Source organism: Vulpes vulpes, chromosome 12 (assembly GCF_048418805.1).
Source record: "Vulpes vulpes isolate BD-2025 chromosome 12, VulVul3, whole genome shotgun sequence".
Classification (NCBI taxonomy): Eukaryota; Metazoa; Chordata; class Mammalia; order Carnivora; family Canidae; genus Vulpes; species Vulpes vulpes.
In genome coordinates this window covers 106,519,618-106,540,627 of record NC_132791.1, presented here as the reverse complement: position 1 = coordinate 106,540,627, position 21,010 = coordinate 106,519,618, and the positions used below count along the sequence as shown (strand labels likewise).

General features: G+C 48.3%; 1 protein-coding gene and 1 long non-coding RNA gene across 5 annotated transcripts in view; one reads left to right on the top strand and one right to left on the bottom strand.

Moving 5' to 3' along the window:
- Positions 1-349: 349 nt before the first annotated feature.
- Positions 350-7,135, bottom strand: LOC140594671 (uncharacterized). Of its 4 annotated transcripts, XR_011995757.1 has the most exons (5): positions 6,633-7,135; positions 6,348-6,523; positions 1,835-2,167; positions 1,134-1,333; positions 350-569 (listed from the first exon to the last, which is right to left on the bottom strand). It is a non-coding gene; the product is annotated as an uncharacterized lncRNA (long non-coding RNA). The 4 variants fall into 4 exon arrangements; XR_011995756.1 differs by having other exon boundaries at positions 6,348-7,135; XR_011995755.1 differs by having other exon boundaries at positions 1,134-1,286; positions 6,348-7,135.
- Positions 7,136-7,350: 215 nt separating this feature from the next.
- The window catches only part of BARX2 (BARX homeobox 2), a 74,207-nt gene continuing 60,547 nt past the window's right edge, over positions 7,351-21,010 (top strand). Inside the window, exon 1 of the mRNA XM_072729346.1 lies at positions 7,351-7,760. Within this exon, the coding sequence (XP_072585447.1) occupies positions 7,574-7,760 (187 nt within the window). The 5' untranslated portion in view covers positions 7,351-7,573. The remainder of the gene's footprint in view (positions 7,761-21,010) is intronic.

The window sequence follows — 21,010 nt, the reverse complement described above, 5'->3', positions numbered from 1 at the left end:
GTCCTCAAAGGGAAATGAAATATTTCTCTGCATTAAAGTCTCCGGATGAAAAAAAATTGGAAGCAAAATTTCATTTGACTCAGATTATCTAAACAAACAAACAAACAAACAAACCGTGATGTTTGCTTTTTTCTTAGTTTCTGGGCGTTTTAGATGAGAGTGTTGAATCCCAGAACTTTCCACATTGTTTTTTGTGTGATAATTTATTGAAGGGTCTTATTTTTATTATTTATTATGATTTTGCTTGAGCACATTTTGCTGTGCTGTAATCTCTACTGATAATAAAAGTATTCTCTGTGAAGAGCTCACAGGGGTCAATTTTCTCTTGAAAGCCAATCATCACAAGAAATATTTCAAATTAGAGTTTATTTATTAGAAAAGGAAATTCTCCTGGGTGGCTCAGTTAGTTGAGCGTCAGACTCTTGGTTTCCACTCAGGTCAGGATCTGGGGTCCTGGGATCGAGCCCCACATAGGGCTCTGCGCTCAGCACGGAGTCTGCTTAAGGATTTCTCTCCCTCTCTTCTGCCTCTTGCCCCACTTGTGCGTGCGTGCTCTCTCTTAAATAAATCTGTTGAAAAGAAAAAAGAAGAAAGGTGGGGATAGATTAAAAAAGAAGAGGAAACTGTCTATATGCCTTTCTGTGCACGAAAGCCTGCCAACTGAGGCTGAGCCCAGGACAGAAGGATCCTGCAACTGGCTGGGCCACTTGGCTCCATTTCCCCTCTTCTCCTGAGATGAAGGCTTTCTTTTGAATTTGTTTAGCCAACAAATCCTTTTTATTTTTTTAAAATTTTATTTACTTGTTTATTTATTAACAAATCCTTTTTAAAAATTCCTCTTGCCCACCCATCTCTTCAATCCCTCTTAAAAAAAAAAAAAGAAGTTTGCAGCCTGTGCACCCAGGCAGGTGTGCGGAGGCCACCCTTTCGCTTAGATCTAGGTAGGTGCTTAGCGCCTGGGTGCGGGTTTTCTACAATCTCCTTCTTACGAATCCAGGGAGCAGAGAACATCACGTTCCCTGTTGGGCACCCTGCACCCCGTGTTCTTAGTAAATGCTGTTCTGTCCCAGCTAATGGCAATCACGCCGGCGGAGTTCCACAACCATCCGAGGCTCTCAGGGCTGTTGTTTTACCTTCCTGTGTCCAGAAGGCTGACTGGCCGGCCAAGCCTCTCCCTGTGCCCGCTGACACGGGGGCCTCCTGTCTGTGCTAACAGGTGACACGAGTGCCCACCTGCTCCGTGCTGGTTCCCCAGAATCCTGCCTCTCCGGCCTGCAGACTGGCCTCTGCGAGAGGAAGATGACAAGTCATGAGAGGCCCTGCTGAGGTCCTCCTAAGGTAAAACAGAGAGGAAAATATTTGACAAGATGATTTGAATGAGATGTCACCCAGTGGTTGCGGGATCATGGTATTTACTTATTTATTTAAGCAGAACCCCCCCCTCACCCCACCCCATGTAACAAGTGTAACTGAGCCAGCGTCTTGTGATGTGCGGGGGAGAATGATTGACTCCTGCAGATGTGCTGGGGCTGTGGCGGGAGGTGCCAGATGTTAAGCAGCACTTGGGGACTCTTGGTGGCCAGGCCATCTCCTTTGTGGTTCACAGTAGTCACCCGTTCCAGCACGTCCTCCGCTCTGTATTTCTCGCTTGATCTCAGCTTTTGAACGTGGAGCCCGAACCAACCCCAGTCGCATGTGAGCAAAGGCCCTGACGCTTTCTGAAACTGCAGTTTTATTTTGTGATGGGTTTTGGGAGCCAGTTGCTGCTTTTACTGAACTGAAGGTCAAGGTGGTGGGGGGACTGGGGTTGCGGAAGCGAAAGCCTGGCACTCACGCTCATCCGTGGAAGCCTCCAGCAGACCTCGCAGTTGGCTGTCATCACCCACACGTGGCTGTTGGAGACCAGAGGTCAGGGGAGTTACCAAGTGACTGGGTGGGGACGGCACCCCGACTGCTGACCCCCCGATGGCCAGCGCACTGCTCCCCTGTGCATTGAGAAGCGCCTTTTCTCTCTGTAGCTTCCCCCTTAGTGAAGGGTTAAAAATGTCAAAGCCAGGGATGCTCTAAACTTCCGTGTTTCTTTTCACCGCATCATGACGACAACGGGAGAGGTGACATTTTATTTTCCTGGCTATGTCCGGCAGCTGAGAGAATCGAGGTGCACAGGCTGTTGGCAGAAATAGGGCTGTTCAAGGTCAAGGATGACACCAGTAACAGAGGGACTGGATGAGCAAAACAAATGATTTTAATCTGTGTACCAAACTTCTCAAATTTTTGGAAACATTTGGTTGATTAACTGCATTTCCCCTCTGCATATAAATGTTCAGTGCTCTGGACGGCCAGCTATTGTCTTTGTTGATTTGCTTCCCCCCCCCCCCCCCCCCCCAGTTTAAGCTTCCCCTCCAGAAGGATGTTTTGAGAAAGGACAGAAGGACTTAGACCTTCCCAAACCCATTTGTCAAGTGGATTACATTTGTGCCCTCCCTTAAAAAGATGCTTTACACTGCAAGAGAACAGTTTTTGTAAATTAATATCATCATTACAAATAAGCTAGCCTCCTTGTCCACCCCCTTTGACTTCTTGCTGTTGCAAGGCTGCCCTGCTGGGCTCCACAGACAGCAGTGTGGGCATGGTCCTGGGGCCCGGGGGAATATTAACTTACAGTGCTTTCCCTACATTGCTTTTACATGTCTGAAACTATTTCAAAACGTAGCAACTGAAATACAAGTCATTAAATACACTTTACTAGGATAGAAAAAGTTCTTTTGTCCCTTTCTCCTCTTTGGAGCAAAGACGGTTGGGAACGTACTTGGCAGGGCTGCTTCCGAATATCTGCGTCCACGCATAGCCGGAGATTGTAGAAGGAATAAACTAAACTAAAGCTGAGGTCACCGAGGGTTAGAGCCTACATGCAATTTAAATGTTGCCCTAGGGTGGCGGAAGGGGAGGAGGGCGGGGGGTGGGGGGGAATGGGTGACGGGCACTGAGGGGGACACTTGACTGGATGAGCACTGGGTGTTATTCTGTATGTTGGTAAATTGAACACCAATAAAAATTAATTTATTAAAAAAATAAATGTTGCCCTAGGACTTTAGTGTTTTTAAAATGAAAAAAAATTTTTATTTCTTAAGATTTTATTTATTTATTTATGAGAGACTCAGAGAGAGAGGCAGAGACACAGGCAGAGGGAGAAACAGGCTCCCTGATGTGGGACTTGATCCCAGGACTCCGGGATCACACCCTGAACTGAAGGCAGATGTTCAACCATTGAGCCCCCAGGTGCCCTCAAGCTCTAGGAGTTGTTTTTTTTTTTTTTTTTTTTTAAGCTCTAGGAGTTTTAAAAGCCATTTTGGTTTATGGACGTCTGGGTGGCTCAGTTGGTTAAGCTTGGGACTCCTGGTTTCAGCTCAGGTAATGAAACAGAGCTCCACATCGAGTTCTGCACCCCGGGGTTGGGCACCATGCCCCATATGGGGCTCCAAGCTCAGTTCAGTGTGGAGTCTGCTTGAGATTCTGGATCTCCAACTCTTATGCCCATTCCCCCCACCCCACTGAAATAAATAAATAAATAAATAAATAAATAAATAAATAAATAAATAATTTTTTTAAAGACCCCATTTTTATGAGCTCTAGTTGAGTGGAGATACTAGGTATGAGCTGAAGTAGAAAAGAGGAATTCCTTGGTTTCTGACTGTCAGAGCCACCTGAGATTGCAAAGATGTCCTTCTCCCCTTCTTTCTGGCTGGGCTCTGTCCCTGGAATCAGGTGTCAGATGGAACGGGGGAGGGGGGCTGATTTCCTGGAGCCTCTTGGAGGGTATGAATTGCTCTCCCCTTCTGTGACTGCCCAAGTGTGCCCCAGCGCAGACAGGCCTGTTCCGCTCCGTGTGTGTTCCCCTGGCTGGGCACCGGGGGCAGACACTGCCTGGGTGCCGTCACCAGAGGCTGGGAAGTGTCTGTGGGTCTCCAGCAGCTGGAAAAGGTTTGAGTCTCTTTGGCAGATGTTTGCTGTTCCAGCCACTTCATTAATGTTGGAAACTAAACCCCTGACTATTCCTGACCAAAGCCCCACTTTGTGATTGACAGCCGGGGTGTGCTTCCTCCCACAGAAGCCCTTTACAGTCTGAGGGAAGGAGGGAGTGAGTGAAAAGAGAGAAATGGGAGCAAAATGGGAATTGGGCGAGTTGCCATTGCTAGAAACCAAAAATATCAAGAGAGTGGCAAAGACTCATTTGAGGAGAAAGACAGATTCAGTGCAACAAATTAAGATTTGAAGTCCCATCATGTGCTCGGATCTTTTACACACGTGGAATGAGCTCAGCTTCCACGCATTCATTTTTTAAAAAGATTCCATTTGTTTGTTTGTTTGTTTGTTTGTTTTAGAGGGAGGAAGGGCAGAGGGAGAGAGAGTCTCGAGAGGACCGGGACCTGAGCCCACTCCAGGCTGGATCTCACCCCTGAGATCATGATCTGAGGCGAAACCAAGAGTCCAACACTTCAGGGCCTGCCTCCGCGCAGGTGCCCCTCATGCATTGATTTATTTATGACACACTTATTGTGAACCTACTATGTGCCCGATGCTATGCTCCAGAACACACCAGGAGCTCATTGTCCCGCGGGTGAAATAAACTTGCAAAAGTTAGTGGAGTAAAGGAACCACTGGGCAGAGGTAGGAATCAGCAGCCTTGGGGAGGGGGCAACCTTTCTGAGCAGAGGTGACATTTGAGATGGGTCTGGAACCAGCTTTTCAGGCTGGGAGGGAGGGAGGAATTGGGCTGTGGAGGGCATTCCCACGCGGGGAACAGCTTGTGTAGAGGCATGGATTACGGAAAAGGCCAACCTCGTGAAGCAGTGAGGTATTAGGAGGAGCACTCATCAATGAAAAAAAAAAAATGAGGCTCAGCTTTGATTATAAGCGACAGAGAGCTCAGAGCTCCAGACTCCAGATCTGGGATCTCTCTCTCCGCGACACCTGGGGCGTGTGCCCTCAGGCCCCCTCTGAGAAAACTGGAAAAGGTGGAAAATCCCAGGAGTTGAATCGAAATTGCTCAGCTCCTTAAAACACTGCCGATTTCAAACCAAAGGACAGTCGGTCTCCCCGGGAGGGAGCGTGTGGGCCAGCCCAGGCCCGGGCGAGCGCCCGAGCGAGCGGGGAGCAGCGGGCCGGCAGGTGACCCGGCTCTCGGCGCTGCCCCGCCGCGCGGCCCGCGGCCTCCCTCCCGGTGGCGGCGCCGGGGCGCAGGGACACGCGGGCGCGCCTCGGCTCCGAGTGTGGAGGGAGGCAAGGAGGAGAGGAAGAGGAGAAGGGGCGAGGGAGGGAAGAGGAGGGCGGGGAGGAAGAGGGAAGCTGAGTTGGAAGATGGAGCGAAGAGGAGAAGAGAGAAGGGGCAGGTCGCAGGCGGAGGGGAGGCGGGAGCGCGGGCAGGAGCGGGGGACGCAGGGCGAGGGGAAGGGACGCGCGGGGTCAGGCGCCCCGGGAGCCCCAGCCACCCGGGAGGGAGGCCTGGAAGGAAGCAGAGGCGTGCAGCGGCAAGGGGCGGGCGGAGGCCGGGCCCGGGAGCGCCCGGCGGGACCCGACCCAGTCCACGCGGGGGGGCGGGGGGCCAGCGCCTCGCGGGCATCGCCCCGCGCCGCGGGCCCTCGATGGGTCCCGAGCCCGAGCACCCCGCTTCTCCGCCCCTCCAGCCCCCGACTCTCCGCGCAAAGCGCCGCGCGCCCCTGGGGCCGGTGTCCGGCTCGTGGCGCAGCAGGTCCCCGCCGCGCCCGCGCCCTGGAGACCCCTGGGGGCCCGCACCCGGCGGCGGGGACGGCTGGTCACCCGGGCCTGGGGCGCGCCGGACACCTGGCCGCAGTCTTCGCCGGCCCCGGGGTCGCCCGCGTGGGGTGGTGGTGGGGGGGACGGAGAATGAACGAAAACAACTGTAAATGGAGAGCAAGGGAGGAGCAGGCGCCCCGGCACACGTGGACGCGTCGCGGAGGGAGATCCGCAAAGTCGCACCGCGAGCCACGGCTGATACTGGGCTCTAACTCGGCTTATTGCTCTGCTTTCTCCAAGTGCCCCCTTATCAGTCCTCCAGGTGCGTCCCTTCCGTCCGTCCGGCTGCAGCCACCCCCGCCCAGGGCCGCGCGGCCTCTTGCCTCCGCGCAGCGAGCCCGCCGCGCCCCGGCCGCCTCCAGGTTCCCAGCCAGACGCCAGCGGCCCCACGGTCGTCCCGACGCTCCGGCTCCCTCCTCGCCAGCGTTTGCCTCCCTGCCTGCCCCGCGCACAGCAGTTGGGAGACAAAGTCGTGGGAGACCGGGGCCGCCGGGCGGGGAGGCAGGGGACTGGGTGGGGGGCCCCGCGCTCACCAATTCCAAGGGAGGGCAGCCCGGGTGCTCAGCGGCTTAGCTCCCGCCTTCAGCCCAGGGCGCCCAGGGCGCGATCCTGGAGACCCGGGATCGAGTCCCACGTCGGGCTCCCTGCACGGAGCCTGCTTCTCCCTCTGCCTGTGTCTCTGCCTCTCTCATGAATAAATAAATAAAATCTAAAAAAAAAGAAAAAAATTCCAATGGAACACACAAGTCCGTAGGGATACTGACTGCAACAGGCTGGCAGGCTGGGGGAGCGCAGGAGGAAGAAGGCAAGGCCCCCACCAAGTACGCGTCTCCGAGCGCGGGCGCGGCCCCGGGAGGCCGGGAGTCGGCGGGACTCCTCCAGCGGGGTGACCGGCTGCGCTCGCCGGTCCTTGCGCGGCGAAAACGGCTTCCACACGTTAAAACCTAAAAAACAAAAAAACAAAAAACACACGCACACACAGCAGAGGACGCACGCTCTGGGGGGCTTGCTTTTTCATTTTTACGATTTATTATTGGGATAACGGTCAGGGCAGGGGGCATCGAGGGCTCGGGGTCCCGCGGGGGGCGCGGGCAAGTGTGCGGCTCCGCGCGGGCCGGGAGCGCAGTGGAGTCCGGGGGAGGCCGCGCGGGTCGTCGGCAAAGCCGGGGAGGGCGCGGGGCGCGGGGCGCGGGGGGCGGAGACGCACGGGGCCTCGGGGCGCCTGGGCACGGACGCGGCTCCCTTCCAGCCCCCCGGGCTGCGGGCGCGGCCCCGCCGGGAGGTGCGCGGGGTCGCGTCCCGGGGGAGCGGCGGGGGCGGCGCGCGCTCCCCGCACGGCGCGCACCCCCGAGCGCGCACCCTGGGCGCACACACCTGGAGCGCGTCCCGGGAGGGGGGCGGGGAGGAGAGCCGAAGCGAGCGTCTTAAAATAGAGAGGCTGGCAGAGGAGCGCGAGACGCGGCGAGGCGGGAGGCGGGCGAGGCGGCGCGAGGCGCGCAGGTCGGCGGCCGCTGGCACGGGCGGGGTGGGCGCCGCCGCCCCTCGGCGCGGCTCGGCCCGGGCCCCGCGGAAGCGCGCGCCGAGTGACAGCTGCGCTGGCCCCGAAAGGCTCCGCGGGGATGCTGGCCCGCGGGTGGGTGTAGACGCGCGGCCGGCGCGCCCGGTGCCCGCTCCCCTCCGCGCGCCTCGGAGCCCGGCCCTGCCCCCGCGCGCGGCCCACGAGCGGGTCAGGCCCCGGCCGCCGCGCCGCCCGCTCACCATGCACTGCCACGCCGAGCTGCGGCTCAGCTCGCCCGGCCAGCTCAAAGCAGCCAGGCGGCGCTACAAGACCTTCATGATCGACGAGATCCTCTCCAAGGAGACCTGCGACTACTTTGAGAAACTTTCCCTCTACTCCGTGTGCCCGTCGCTGGTCGTGCGCCCCAAGCCCCTGCATTCCTGCACCGGTGAGACGCGCCGTCGGGGTGCGGGGAGGGGAGAGGCTGGGGGGGGGGGGGTCAGCGGGGCGCGGGGCGCGGGGCTCCCTCCCCGGGGCCGGGGCACTGGAGGCGGCGGCGGGGACCCCGGGGGCGCTCCCGCTCCCCTGCGCAGCCCTGGTTTCCGCGCAGAAAGTTGCAACACTTGCCCCGGTTCGGCGCCCAGCTCGCGGTTGCAGAAAGCGGGGGTGCAGCTCCCCTCGAGCCAGCGCGTCCGACCTGGCCTTGCCCCCTCTGGGGAGCCTGCAGGCCCCTCGGTCGTGTCCCCCAGGTTCTCGACCGAATCCCGAAATCATTGAACTTTTTACTTGAAAGGCTCTGTCCTCTGGGGCGGCAGCTCTGGAATCCGTCGCCTTGCGGTGCGAAGCAGGGGAGGTCACCCCCTTTTGTTTTAAGTGGCTGAAAAAACAACAGTTACAACAATAAAAACATTCTTCCCGTCTGGTTTTCTCTATCCGCGAGGGCCGAAGACGGCTGGGGAAAGATCAACATTTAATAAACACACTGAGAAAGTCCTAGGTTTATGTGGAAAGTAAATCCAGAGGTTTTTTTTTATTATTATTATTTTTTAAGCTTTGAGTGCGTTAAGAGAAGCTCCAAGTTTCAAAGTGCCCTGGCTTTGGAAAGATTTAGGCTATTGAAAAGCAGGTATAGGAAAGAAAAAAAAAAAGTTGAAGCAATTTTTATCAAAAATAAGTTATCAGCTGTGCTTTCAACTAAAGGTAAAAATTCAGTATTTCCCAACTAAAAGAAATTTTGAGGTTATGTTTGTTGCACGCGTGCCCTGAAATAAATAATTTTGTTACGACTTAGGTTGAAAAAGTAGAGTGAAGAGCTAGCAGTGTTTTTTTTTTAAAAGATATTTTTTGGAAGCTTTCAAGCCAGAAGCTTCTGGTGCACAGTGCTTAGAATCCTCTATTTTCTTTTGGTTTGAGGTTGTCCGTGGAACAATCAGTGAATAATATATGTAAATACAGCAAAGTTCTTTTGAAACCAAGTTGTTTCCACATGTATTTGCTTACAAATTAAATACAATATTCAGTTATGTCTTTGTAAATTAAATTTTATCTGTAAGGTGGAATTAGGCCTGATTCAGCCCATCACAAGATTTGCAATATTGAATTTTAACAATCAAAAACTATATAAGGCGAGGAACAAATAAGACACTTTAGAAATAAGGTAGATATCCTTAATATTTATATTTTTACATTTGTGTGCTGGCCTTGCATGTATAAACCCTTGAACGAATAGTTTGCACATATATGGGATAGGGGAGGTAGGCTGAATCTTGTATTGAGCATAAGTCATCATTTGGTACGATAACTCAAACCTCTTGGTGGGGGGGGGAGATTTAATCACAAATTGCAATGTACCCTGCTAAGTACATTGCATTCCTGCAGGACCCTCGGACAAAATAGAACGATTCTGAGTACCCAGGTATAGCGCAGGGCCAGCAAAATTTGTAGGGCCTTTGTGCTATGCGTTGACCTGAAGGCAGATTTTCCTGGCTTTTAGCAGTTATACAATTTGGATCATAGTAAAAACATACTAAAAAAAGAAAAAAAGTAATAAATAACCCCAGAAAACAGTGATCCAGTCATCAATAGGGGCTGAGTAAGTTCTGTTTCACTGAATCTTGTATGGGAAATAAGTCAGAGGAAAATAAGATGATTCATATGTAGTTTTGAGAATGTTAAGGGTGAATTGCACGTGTATCACGAACTAAAAGTTTTGCTTGGTCTTGTGCTTTTGAAGTTCACTGATGGTTTGGGTGAAAGGGTGGTTGTTGGTAATGATTTTCTTGCCCTGTCATTCCGGTGTTTACTTTCTTTAGAGTGTTCTTTGGAAAAAGTCGTGATTTTGTGCTAGTTGAGATTTAAAATATAGAAACTGGGATTTGCCAGCGGAATTAAACCCATAAAAACTGGCTACAATAGTCCATACTTTCAGGTCGTAAGCCTTTAGTGGGTTTACGATTACAGTTAAAGCCTTACATGTATTAGATCATGGGAATCCCATTAGTGACTTCTCAAGGGTTTTGCAAATACCACACTTTCAAAGCATTTTTGCTGTTTTTAACAGTTATGTTCAAGATCAAAAAATCTTAGACTGGATAAACTTAATCTTTTATATTAATTAAAAAATGGCATTAAGTTGCTGGCATTCTACATTCAATACACTGTATGTGTGTTTTTATGTATACATATATATCTTTTTTGTGTGTGGATTTTTTTGTATATATATATTTTTCTGGATAGGGATAAATATTTAGCACTTTTGGTAGAACTGATGTATAAACATTTCAAATCAAGTGAATGGCATACATTGGAATTAAAATTACTAAACTTCCTCTCATCCTTCCGTCTGCTCTTTTTAAAATTTAACTACCAGAAGTGAACTTTGCCAGGTAAAATAATGAAATAAGATTTTTTTTAAAAAGTTACGACCTTGCATAATAAGTATATAAAATTGGGGTGGATATAAAGCCACAGCATTTAAAAAGTCTCTATATAATTAAGCAGTCCACAGTGTTTAGCTTTAGTGACCCAAATGTCAGTTTATGGTACTGAATCTCCTCAGAGGGAAGAGCATGTATTCACGTAAACTGAGAAATGGAAACATTTTTCATTTGGCAGATCATCACCTGACGGTAATTTATTATTAGACACTCTAACCTTGATGGAATACTCACCTTCAAAAAAAATTGTTTGTTTTAACAGGCCCTTTCTTATTACAAATGCAGTCATTTTAGGCTTAGAAGGCTGTCTCTAAATTTATTTAAGTTTCCCAAGAGGTGCGCTTGGGAAACAGTAGACAGCGAGAAAGGGAATCCTAGTCTTTGAAGCCAAACTGAAGGAACATTTGTCATTAGATTGAAAATAAAATTTTAAAAACCCAGCCCAAAGAGAGCCTCCATTTGAAAAAAAAAAAAAAAAACTTGTCACTCGGACCACTGATGAGGTGTGAAATATGTATAGAATTTACTTAGCATGTAACACAGTTTTATTTTAAAATCTGGTAATAGCCCTCCCCATTTAGAATGGAAATATATTGCCATTTAGAAATCAGTTAACAGTCTCTCATCAACATTAGAACACTGACAGTGATTAGAGGCCAAAAGTGAGGTGCAATTTAGACTATCTTAAATCTGATTTAACTCCCGAGTGCATGATTTCATTTTTCTGGTCGTGATTAGCGTTTCTCAGTGGAAGAGTCGCATGAAGAAGTCTGGCTTCTCGGGATGGAGTACCGTGCGGAGACACCGGCAGAGTCATTTCTGAAGGCTCTCCTTTTAGTTTGATCTTTAGAAACCAAGCAGAGTTTGGAAAAGATGAATAGCCTGCTTCACAAAAACGAGGATAGAACAATTGATCCTAAGAGTTTTCTTGAGGATGGTGACCAGCCAACCTACTGTGCTCAGGACTTACAATTTTATTACAGTTATTTATACTTATAACCTAGAATTACCCTAGACTTGCACATGCGTGTTTTGGCCGGGGAACGTGGAGGAGGGGAGGGAGGTGAACGTAGATATTTGGACATTTTATAGCCTGTGACCAACACATGGCTTTTAATTGATCCACTGAAACCTAGAGGCGAATTTCTTTCTCCTGGTCTGGTGGAATGGTTCTCTGGGATCTCCCAGTGATCTTCAGTGGCCAGTCTTCTAGAACCAACGGTGGAGGTACAGAGCTGCAAGGGGTCGCAGAGATCACAGACCCATCTCCCCAAGCAGAGTGTACTTTTTTTTTTTTTTTTTTGGTGAAGCGCTAGGGTCACATCGTTGCTTAAACGCAGTTTCAGTCCACGCTATACACTTGCCGTCCTTCTTATTAGGGTACTCGCAAATCAGCAAGGCTTTTCCAACTTGGTTACACACCCGGGATAAATCCGTGCAGTCACACCCAAGGGACAGTCAACCAGCCAATTAAAAGGGGCATTTGGGGAAGGGTGTTTATCTTTAAGAGCTGGCGCTGAGAACATTTTATCCTTTGGTGGGTCCAAGAGAAACACGTTCTTTGGGGTGGTGTCCTTGGGTTCATTTTTATCACAAAGATTGGGTGTCATCCCAGTGAAAAATGAAATGAGGTGGGGACGTGTGTAATGACTTCTTTGGGAGGTAGGCACCCAGCTATTGCTTCACGGAGTTGGCAGCAGGGGTTCCCCAAATCTCAGCAGGGTCTGTCAGTCTGAGACCAAAGCCCATGGGATCTTGGGAACCTGAGGGTCGGGGACTGGAATGTTAATGGAAAAATGTAAACTGGGGTCCGGGAGAATGATCATTATCAACAGGCATTTGTATTGCTGCCAGAGGCAGATGGGCTTTTATTAGCGATCCTTCATAAGTGCTTCTCCTGTTCCCATTCTGAGGGTGAATAAGTCGAGAGATGCACAGCGTACAGGACTCCTCCAGGGTCACAATATATTTGGAGCTGAGCTCTTTTGGCCTTGTCAGCTGTTGTCTCATTTACTCCTTAAATTTTATAACTCCCTTGTGAAACAGAGAGGCTGAGGGGTCCCTTTTAAGTGGTGACTGTAGTTCATCAGCACTTTCTTCTCCGGTTCTGAGTTCCTATTAACCAACGGGAAGCTGATAAGAAATTTAGTCCGCAAGTTAAAATGCCTCCCCAAGTGTCTACAGTCTTTAGTATCATTTAATTCAACAATTTCATTCAGCAGATACTCATTCTTGCTTGGTGATGGCACCGAGTTCAGGACATTTAAGTTTATTCTGAATCCTGACTCATGGTTGGGATACTTTAAAAATTCCTCTAAACTTCTCTGTCCAACCACTGCCAAGCCCTTCTTTGTTGTTCTCTAGAACATATTGGGCAGTTCGGAGTTGGGATGGGGGGGGGGGGGGGGCGTTGTGACAATTTAATACTTCTGCTCACCAGATGGAATCTTCTGTTTTAACTCCACCTAAGGGGTGTTATCACCAGCCGCATTGTCCCATCAACCTCGTCCAATGGGGCCTGGTACCTGTCTTACGAAGGCCGCCTCTCGTGTCCTTGTGGGCTGTGGCTCGGGATTGCAGGTGCTTTGGGAGGTGAGCGTGGACTGCATAGAGCTGCTCGCTGTACCCACGCCGGGGATCCAAGTGAAAAGATTGTTAGGTTGAAAAAAATCCCACGGATCTATAGGAAAAAAGTAAGGATTATAAAGGTTGTGTAAATCGTAAGGAGGCATTAAACTGAAAAATAAATACATAAAAATCCCCCAGAAGGAAGGAATAGGGGAAAAAGGAAAAAGCAGGTTTCCCTGCAACTCCCAGGCTGCTGGATCCGAGCCTCGCGTGTCGCCCGGTGTCCTTCGGCCGGGCTGCCCGGGCAAGAGTAAAGGCGCTTCTCAAATTCTTGTCACTTTGCGGGTAGTAACTGGCTAAGGTCGATTTTACTGAGATGCACGTGGAGCCCCTTAAAACAAGGGATCCCGGGGCCCAGCATTCAGCGTTCACCGGGGAGGACTGAGTAGACATCAAGCCAGAAGCATTGGTAGGTGTCACTTGCACTTTATTTTGAGGTCTGCGAGGAACCGGGGTGAACAGCTAGGGAGGTCACCCGATCTGTGTGAGGGTCCCTCCTTGGTGGGAGGCCCGTGAACTTGGGTGGGGGTCGCGGCGCCAGCCCCGCCACCTGGGCCCCTCGGGCCGGCTCCAGAGCGCAGGGCACTCAGGTCCTGCAGCTGAACCCGTCGGTGACCTCTTAACTGGAATGCGGGACCAGAGGGCTGGAACAGAGAGGGCCGCAGGGATTGGGATGAGATGGGCAGATTCCAGCCCCCTTCCACATTCTTCCTTGGGGAATGCCGCCGTACATGCCGTCTCGTGCAGCAGGTGTGTTTCTTGTGGCCCCAGAGCCGAACCCCACTCTCCCAGCCTCCTCGTGGAGGGCTCCCCTGGGTGCAGCACACGGAGATCGGAGGGCACTGCGGGATATTCGGGAGGAAGGCTCCCCACCTGCGACAGGCCCTGTGTGCCTGCCTCTGTTCCAGCGGCCTCTCAGATTGGAATGGTTATTTCTTCCGCCACAGCACAGATGATGGGATGAAAATTGCCATCAGGACGTATTCATAACGGGGTTCAGGTCAGAGCCTTGCACAAACTTGGCGATATTACCAAAATAAGTGGTTCCAGAAAGAAGAGGTTTTTGTTTGTTTGTCTTTTACCAGAAAACCTCCGCAACCCCTGAGGATTTAATTTATTTTTATTGCGGCTTAATAGCAGTTAGAAAAAAAAAAAGTCTTGTTAAAATTAATGCTCTAAATAAAAACACAGTTAATTTTCCATTACAGTGTCTAATTACTCATCATCACCGGGGCATTTTTATATGGCAATTTAACTTCTTGAAAGTGGAAACTTGGCACACATTTAAGGAAGAAAGCAGTGCTCCTAGATAGGTATCAGAAGATGGTCTAATTATGTTTGGGCTAGAGTTGACTCTTACACATGATTGCCCTGGAGAAGATAGGGGGGTAGAGGGCCTCCTTCTTCAGTGGCAAAGGAAAGTCTCTGGTTTCTTCAGTGCCAGTTGAAATTGAATCCGGAGGGAGAGAATTCTGAACGTTAGATGATGTGCAAGTACATCTGAAAAGGGACCCTGCCAGTCACAGTTGAAGCTGATGTCAGGACTACTTGATAGGCCTGGAGCACAGCGATCTATGCTTTCTGACTCCACTGGCAGAGTTCATAAAGATGAACATGGCCTTTCTCCAAGGCAAGGTCAAGATACGACTGAATAGAAGCCAATCTGGGAGGATCTCCACACGAAACTAAATATGTTAAGAGTCCAAGCAGACAAGCTTACGTGGCATCCCTCTAGCTTACCGGCATGTCCTTAGGAACATGTTCTTCTGTATATCGGGGTTAGATAGAATTCCCACAGTGTGCGTCAGATGGAATTGCCTGTCACCTCGGGGATGTCAATGTCATTATTATTATTATTATTTTAAAAAAAATCTTATAAGCCATGTGATGATTTTCTTTTCGCCTTTTTTTTTTAAATTCAAGAATCGCTTATGAAGTGTGGGAAAATGGAGTGGTCTCGGGCTTGGTGGGATCTTTGGAGGCTGTAGCTGTATTTCCACCCCAGGAAGGCTCAGCTGGTCCCTAACACTGATTCACCTGCTGGCCTCCACCACCCACTTCCGTCTCCTCAGAGTTGTTTGCACTCTGTGACTTAACCTTGGTTGAAATTCAGAATTATGGCCATTTCACAGATGAGATCACAGCCACTTGCAGATTGAAGGAAGCATAACGTGGATGTTTAGTTTACGCAATGTCCAGGAGAATCGACTTTGTACAGTTCCCTTGAGGTAGCTTACAAACAGCGGGGTCCTGATATTATGTCTTCGTTGGTGGGGGAGAACCTGGGCCAAGAGAGTTGCTGAGACTCCTCTTCCTGAGTCCTGCTGTATTTATCCCAAAGGCAGCTACAAACTTGGGAGAAATGCTAGAAATACCCTTAACCCTTCTTCACATTCGTAACAGTAACAGGAGTGCTTTTTTTTTTTTTGAGTGCCTATTACGTAATAGGCACTGGACTAAGTGCTTTACCATCAGCCAGAGATCATCCCTAGGAGGTAGGTATTATTATTGCCACACCTGGGAAGCCAAGAAATTAAGTAACTTTCCTAAAGTCACAGGACACATGAAGATTGCTTACAAAGCAATAAGAAAGAAGGCAAGTAGAGAAATTTGCAGTTCATAGAAATGAGTATCGAGACAGTAAAGATGAAGGCATGGCCTGCCTCCCTGGGAGTCAGGAAAACACAAATTAAAATGAGATACTATTTCACACCCATCAGATAGGCAAAAATGAAAGAATCTGACAGTATTGATTGATGACAGTGATGTAGAGCGATAGACATTCTCATCCACTGATGGTGGGAATATTTTTTGGGTACATTTGCTTTGGAGGGCAGTGTGGCAACACCCAGGAAAGCTGCAGACTCACACCTACTGCGCAGCTCAGCAGCTCCGGCTCTGGGTTGACGTCTTGAGAGGATGTCGTATGTGTGCAAAGGGACATACGTTTAAGAATGTTCATTTCTGGGATGCCCGGGTGGCTCAGCGGTTTAGCATCGGCCTTTGGCTCAGGGTGTGACCCCGGGGTCCTGGGATCGAGTCCCACATCAGGCTCCCCACATGGAGCCTGCTTCTCCCTCTCCCTATGTCTCTGCCTCTCTCTGTGTCTCTCATGAATAAATAAAATCTTACCAACAAAAATGGTCACGTCTGTGCTGTTTGCGGTAGGTAGTGACAAATCTAAAACAGTCAAGCCACCCTTCAGAAGGAAGAGGGATACAGCTGCATGTGCTCTTTCATGCAGTGCAATTCTATGTAATGAAAATGAATGAAGCAGTAAATGAATGAGCCAGAACCATATTTTACGTGTGTGTGTGTCTGTGGATAAGTTTCAGAAGTACAGGATTGAGAAAAAAACACATTTCTAGGCTGATACTTACAGTCTAATACTATTTACATACTGCTTGAAAACATGCAAACTAATATTGCATATTGTTGCGGGAGGCAAGGGTATGGGATGAGGAGGGCTACCCACAGGTTTTTATTTTCCTGTGTAATAAGAGGAAAAGAGGAGGCTTGATGTGAACATGGCCAAGCATTAAGACTTAACAGCACTTGGTCATGAGTGTATCGGTGTTCATGACATTATTCTTTGTAATTTTCTGTATCTTTGAAATTTTTCATGATGTAACGAAAAATGATAGTATGGGAGATCCCACAGAGTCACAAAGCTCTTGATCTTGTGGAACGTTTGGTGGCCTCCTTGATGGCTCTTCTGTCCCGAAACAGAAGCTTTTGGACGCGGGGCTTGTTGTACGCAGCCTCACAGTGGGGAAATGGACCGCTTTATAATTAGACGCATGTGTGCAACCCTCTCTAAAACAACCACGGTAGCTGCTGTAATTGGCTTTTGGATCTCACTTACCCCCCTGGCTCGATGGGGACACTATTTATCACCAGCATAGCTGCTGTTCCCTCAAGTAATACTTTGGCATATGAGTAAACGGTCTCTGAGAAGGGGATTGCTCCGTGAAGTGTTTGTTTACTCCAGATCTGCATCAGGAATCATGCACACAGAGTCATTAGGTTTTTACCCTTTTCGTGATGTTTTAAACACACAAGTTGGCTCTTACTGCGTCTTGGCTTTTGTGTATATTTGCTGAGATGAAAAACCACCCCTGGCTTTTGATAATTTAACTTAAAAAAAATTGTCTAGGGACAGCTGGGAATAGGAAAGAATCTACAAATGTTAAAATGCCCCTTATTAGTCGAGAAGAGTCATGTTGGTGTTGACATAGAAACTGGCTGAGATCTCCCTTGTGTGTTGGACCCGTGATTTTGTGGGAAAACTTCGATGTGGGGTAGCAGGGCTTGTTAGGAAGGGATGAGCACCGTTGCCGTGGAAATCCCACAGATAGACAATAACGGGCCATCCTGTGGTTTGGAGAAGTTAACCTAGCCCGCGTTCCTCTACCATGACATCGTGGTGTGAGATGCTCTGCTCAGTCGATCTTATCAGCCAAAGACCCTTCTCTTCTTGCTGAAAAAGATAGTTCCAATTTAGAAATAATGCTTTAAGGCATTTTGACCCAAAGGTAGCCTTTGGGAGCTTTATCCTTCTGCATCCCTTTAGAGGGCAGGTGCTCGTCCATGTGGGTGAAACTGCAGTGGAGAGCAGGCCAACGTGCTCCCCTCCTAGACCACCCCTCTCAGCCTGAGCACAGCAGAGCCTGGAATAGTACAAATTTGAATTGCACAGGTCCACTTATGCAGGTATTTTTAATTTTTTTGGATAAATACAGTTCAGCACTCCGTTATTGTTTTCTTCCTTATGATTTTCTTCGTGACATTTTCTTTCCCCTAGCCTGCTTGCTTGCAGAATGCAAAATACGTGTTAACCGTTTATGTCACTGGAGAGGCTTCTGGTCAGCCGTAGCTATTGGTAGTTAAGTTCTGGGGTGGAGGGAGTCAAAAGTTGAACAGTGATTTTTGAGTACACCCCAAGCCCCATATTGTTCAGAAGTCAACTGTACATACAGAAAGCAAATAAATCCAAGCCCGCGTCCCACCCAGACCATCTGCAGCCGGTGTCACAGAGCTTTGTTCAGTGCTCGGCAGTGGCAGCCACGGTCAGCAGGAATTAATGACCACATCTAGAGGATTGTGGCCAAATTGGACATGACTGAAGGGACGGTGGATCTGTCAGATTTGTTGCCAGTGAACAGAGTCTCATGAGTTGCAGGAGCAAGTTTGATATTCATCTGACCCATGTAGATGCACACAGTGGCTGGAGGAAATCGGACGGACTGAAATTCTCACTCTGTCCTGCTCAGTCAACCTTCTGGATCTTTTCAGTGAAATCTTATTCCTCGTAAAATGGGCTAGCTGGGCTGGAGGCTGTGAGTGGAGAAAACATTACGAAGAAAAGTTCCAAAGAGCTGCCGTGCAACTCTCTAAGTAAGATAAAATGCAGAAAGACTTGTTCTTGCAACCCATGAAATCTGTTCTCTGGCAACAAATCTGATAGATCCACCTTGGATCTACTGTTTGGAACGACTTGGGAGAAAACAGGCGGGGACTTAGAAAATTTACGGTCAGTTTTTTTGTTTTTTTGTTTTTGTTTTTGTTTTTGTTTTTTTAGCAAGTTTTACCAAAGGACAGAGAGAGGAGAATATATTTCACTTCGTTTCCAGTCCAAGTCCTTTTCTTCTCATGACTGAACATTTTATTAAAATAATTGGTAAATCACCCCAGAGGAGATTGTTTTGGAGGATGTTGTTAATTTTGTTATCCCTGGATATCATGGCAACTCATTATTGCTCTTAGCACGTTAGACAGCTGTGTATCTTGGAAGCATGTTTTCAATCCTCAGTTTAGAAAGCACAGCGTAAAGGAACGTTCTAATGGAGGCTGGTTTTGTTTTGTTTTGTTTTTAAACTGGGACATTGAGCCTTGGCACTTGGAACAATTAGCTGCGCAAGCAGAGTGCATTTCACTTTTTAGGTAACCGCAAAAGAAACATAATAATTTTAGATGGCAAGCCTGTGGCCGACTCCAGGTGCTTGCCTACGTGAGGCATATAAGTTAAGGAAACAGTGGTTGTGATCACGGCTTTTTGGGTGAGAAAAGGGAAACTGCTCCCGGGCAAAGAAGTGGCAACAAGGTCGTGTGAGTAGGTGGGAGAGTTGAGGTTGGAACTCAGGTCTGTGTCTTTCAGTATAAAGCTCCGTATAATGTATAATCATATGAAAGTATGCAAATTAGAAGTCAAGTCTGGCCCTTTCCGTGGAGGGTCCGTACTGTGTGTCCAGCAGGGGCCGATGAACATGAAGGAACTTAATTTGCACCTGTTAATAAGTCCTTTGCACATATTTACAGTCACTTAGCATGTGCCAGTCAGTCCTTTCCTGTGGTTATTTGGGGCTCTGCATGATTCTAGACGAATTCTAAGAAGGGTACACTGTCTTTGGAGGAAGTGAGATCGTGGACCTACTGCCTCCTGGCCATGTGATTCTGAACCCATCTCCTTGCTCCTGAGTGTCAGTGTCCTTATTGGTGTGACAGGCCTCAGGCTGCTTTGGTCACACTGCTTCCATGAGCTGTGGTTCTCTAAATAAAGCTTTTCTCTGAGGGTCAAGGATGGAGTTCCCATCCATCCATCCATCCATCCATCCATCCATCTCCATCCATCCATTATTGTGAACCAGAGGGAATATGCTTAACGACGAAATGGCAGCCAATTGCCTGGAGAGTTAAGACTTGGAATATTTTTCATGAAATACTGTTAAGTTAAAAAAAAAAAAAAAGCAATACTGTTAAGTTTAGTGGGAGAAAAAAATCTGTGTACTTGTTTGGCATCATTTAAAAGGTTAAGAGACTGATTTGCTTCCACATTATATGTTGTGGAGCTGGAGTGGGTTCTGGGAATCTCTGTTTTTAGAAAGAGATTGTAATGTTTATAATGCAAAGTCAAGTTTGGGACCCACTATAGTGTAGATACCAGGTTAATGGTGAGATTGATGTAATTTGAATGGCACGACTCAAATATAGGAACCTGTTTCATGGAATGATCCTAGTGGATGGATTTTGCCTCAGATGGTACTGGATTTGTGTGCATTTTATTGTTTGTCTGACCTTAGGCAAGTCACTTAACCTCTCTGACACTCAACTTCTTCATCTATAAAAGGAAGATAATATTATCTGCCTAATAGGGTTAGTCATGCAGGTTAAATGAGATAATGCATATAAAGCTCTTAGCATAGTTCCTGGCACGTAAGTACTCAGTAATTGATAGCTTCTATTAAAAATAATAATCTTATAATCATAACCGCATCTTGGTTGACTGGAGCACAGCCTTTTAGAGAAAGGTCACTATTCTTGATAAATTAAACTCAAGAAAAATGAAATATCTTTAAAAAAAAAAACCCACTTCACTCCAGGGCATTCTTGTGAGTTATGTCATTGCACTAACTGCCTCTGAAGGCCTCTCGCAACCTGGGTGGTCTGTGAGCCAAGTTCAAGTCTTCATGAATAGGTATGTTTGATTCCCCCATTTTCCTGTTTTATGATATGAATTCAGAATTTTGTAAATTCCTAAATGAGCGGTGCAAACAGGTCAACACGACATCGTCACAAAATGTGCTTTGTTACTTTATTTTTTTACGAGAGTTAGCTCGGGATTAGTTACCCGTAGGAAATGTTTCATCATGCAGCTGTGTATCCCAAGAACTGTTTCAGAAAAATGGCATAATTTCTCCACAAGTTTAAATTCTTTTCTTCTTTGAAGAGTACAGTTAGGGATGGTCTTTTCTTGTACAAGAGAATATGAATATTCTTCTCTTATTTCAGCGTACTGAGAGAGGAAAATAATTCAGCTGTGATCTTTTTAAATTGGTGATGTGGAAAAGGTAGCAGGTTGGGAAACAGTTGTCCTAGTACATTATCGGGTCTGTGATTCACAGGGAGTTCCAAATAAAGCCCCTGTTTTACAGCTTTTAAATTGCTCACAGGGCGAGTTTAAGGTGGCATTCGAAGTGGTACTGGTGGCTGTGGTGCTGAAGGAGCTGTGTGGACAAGGGTTTTGCGTGGACTTCCCCTGGAATTGTTTCTCAGCTAGGCACTGGTATCTTAGGAGGTCCAAAATCTGCTAATGAAATACTTTCATGGGTGAATCCCCTCCATAGGGCGAGAAAAA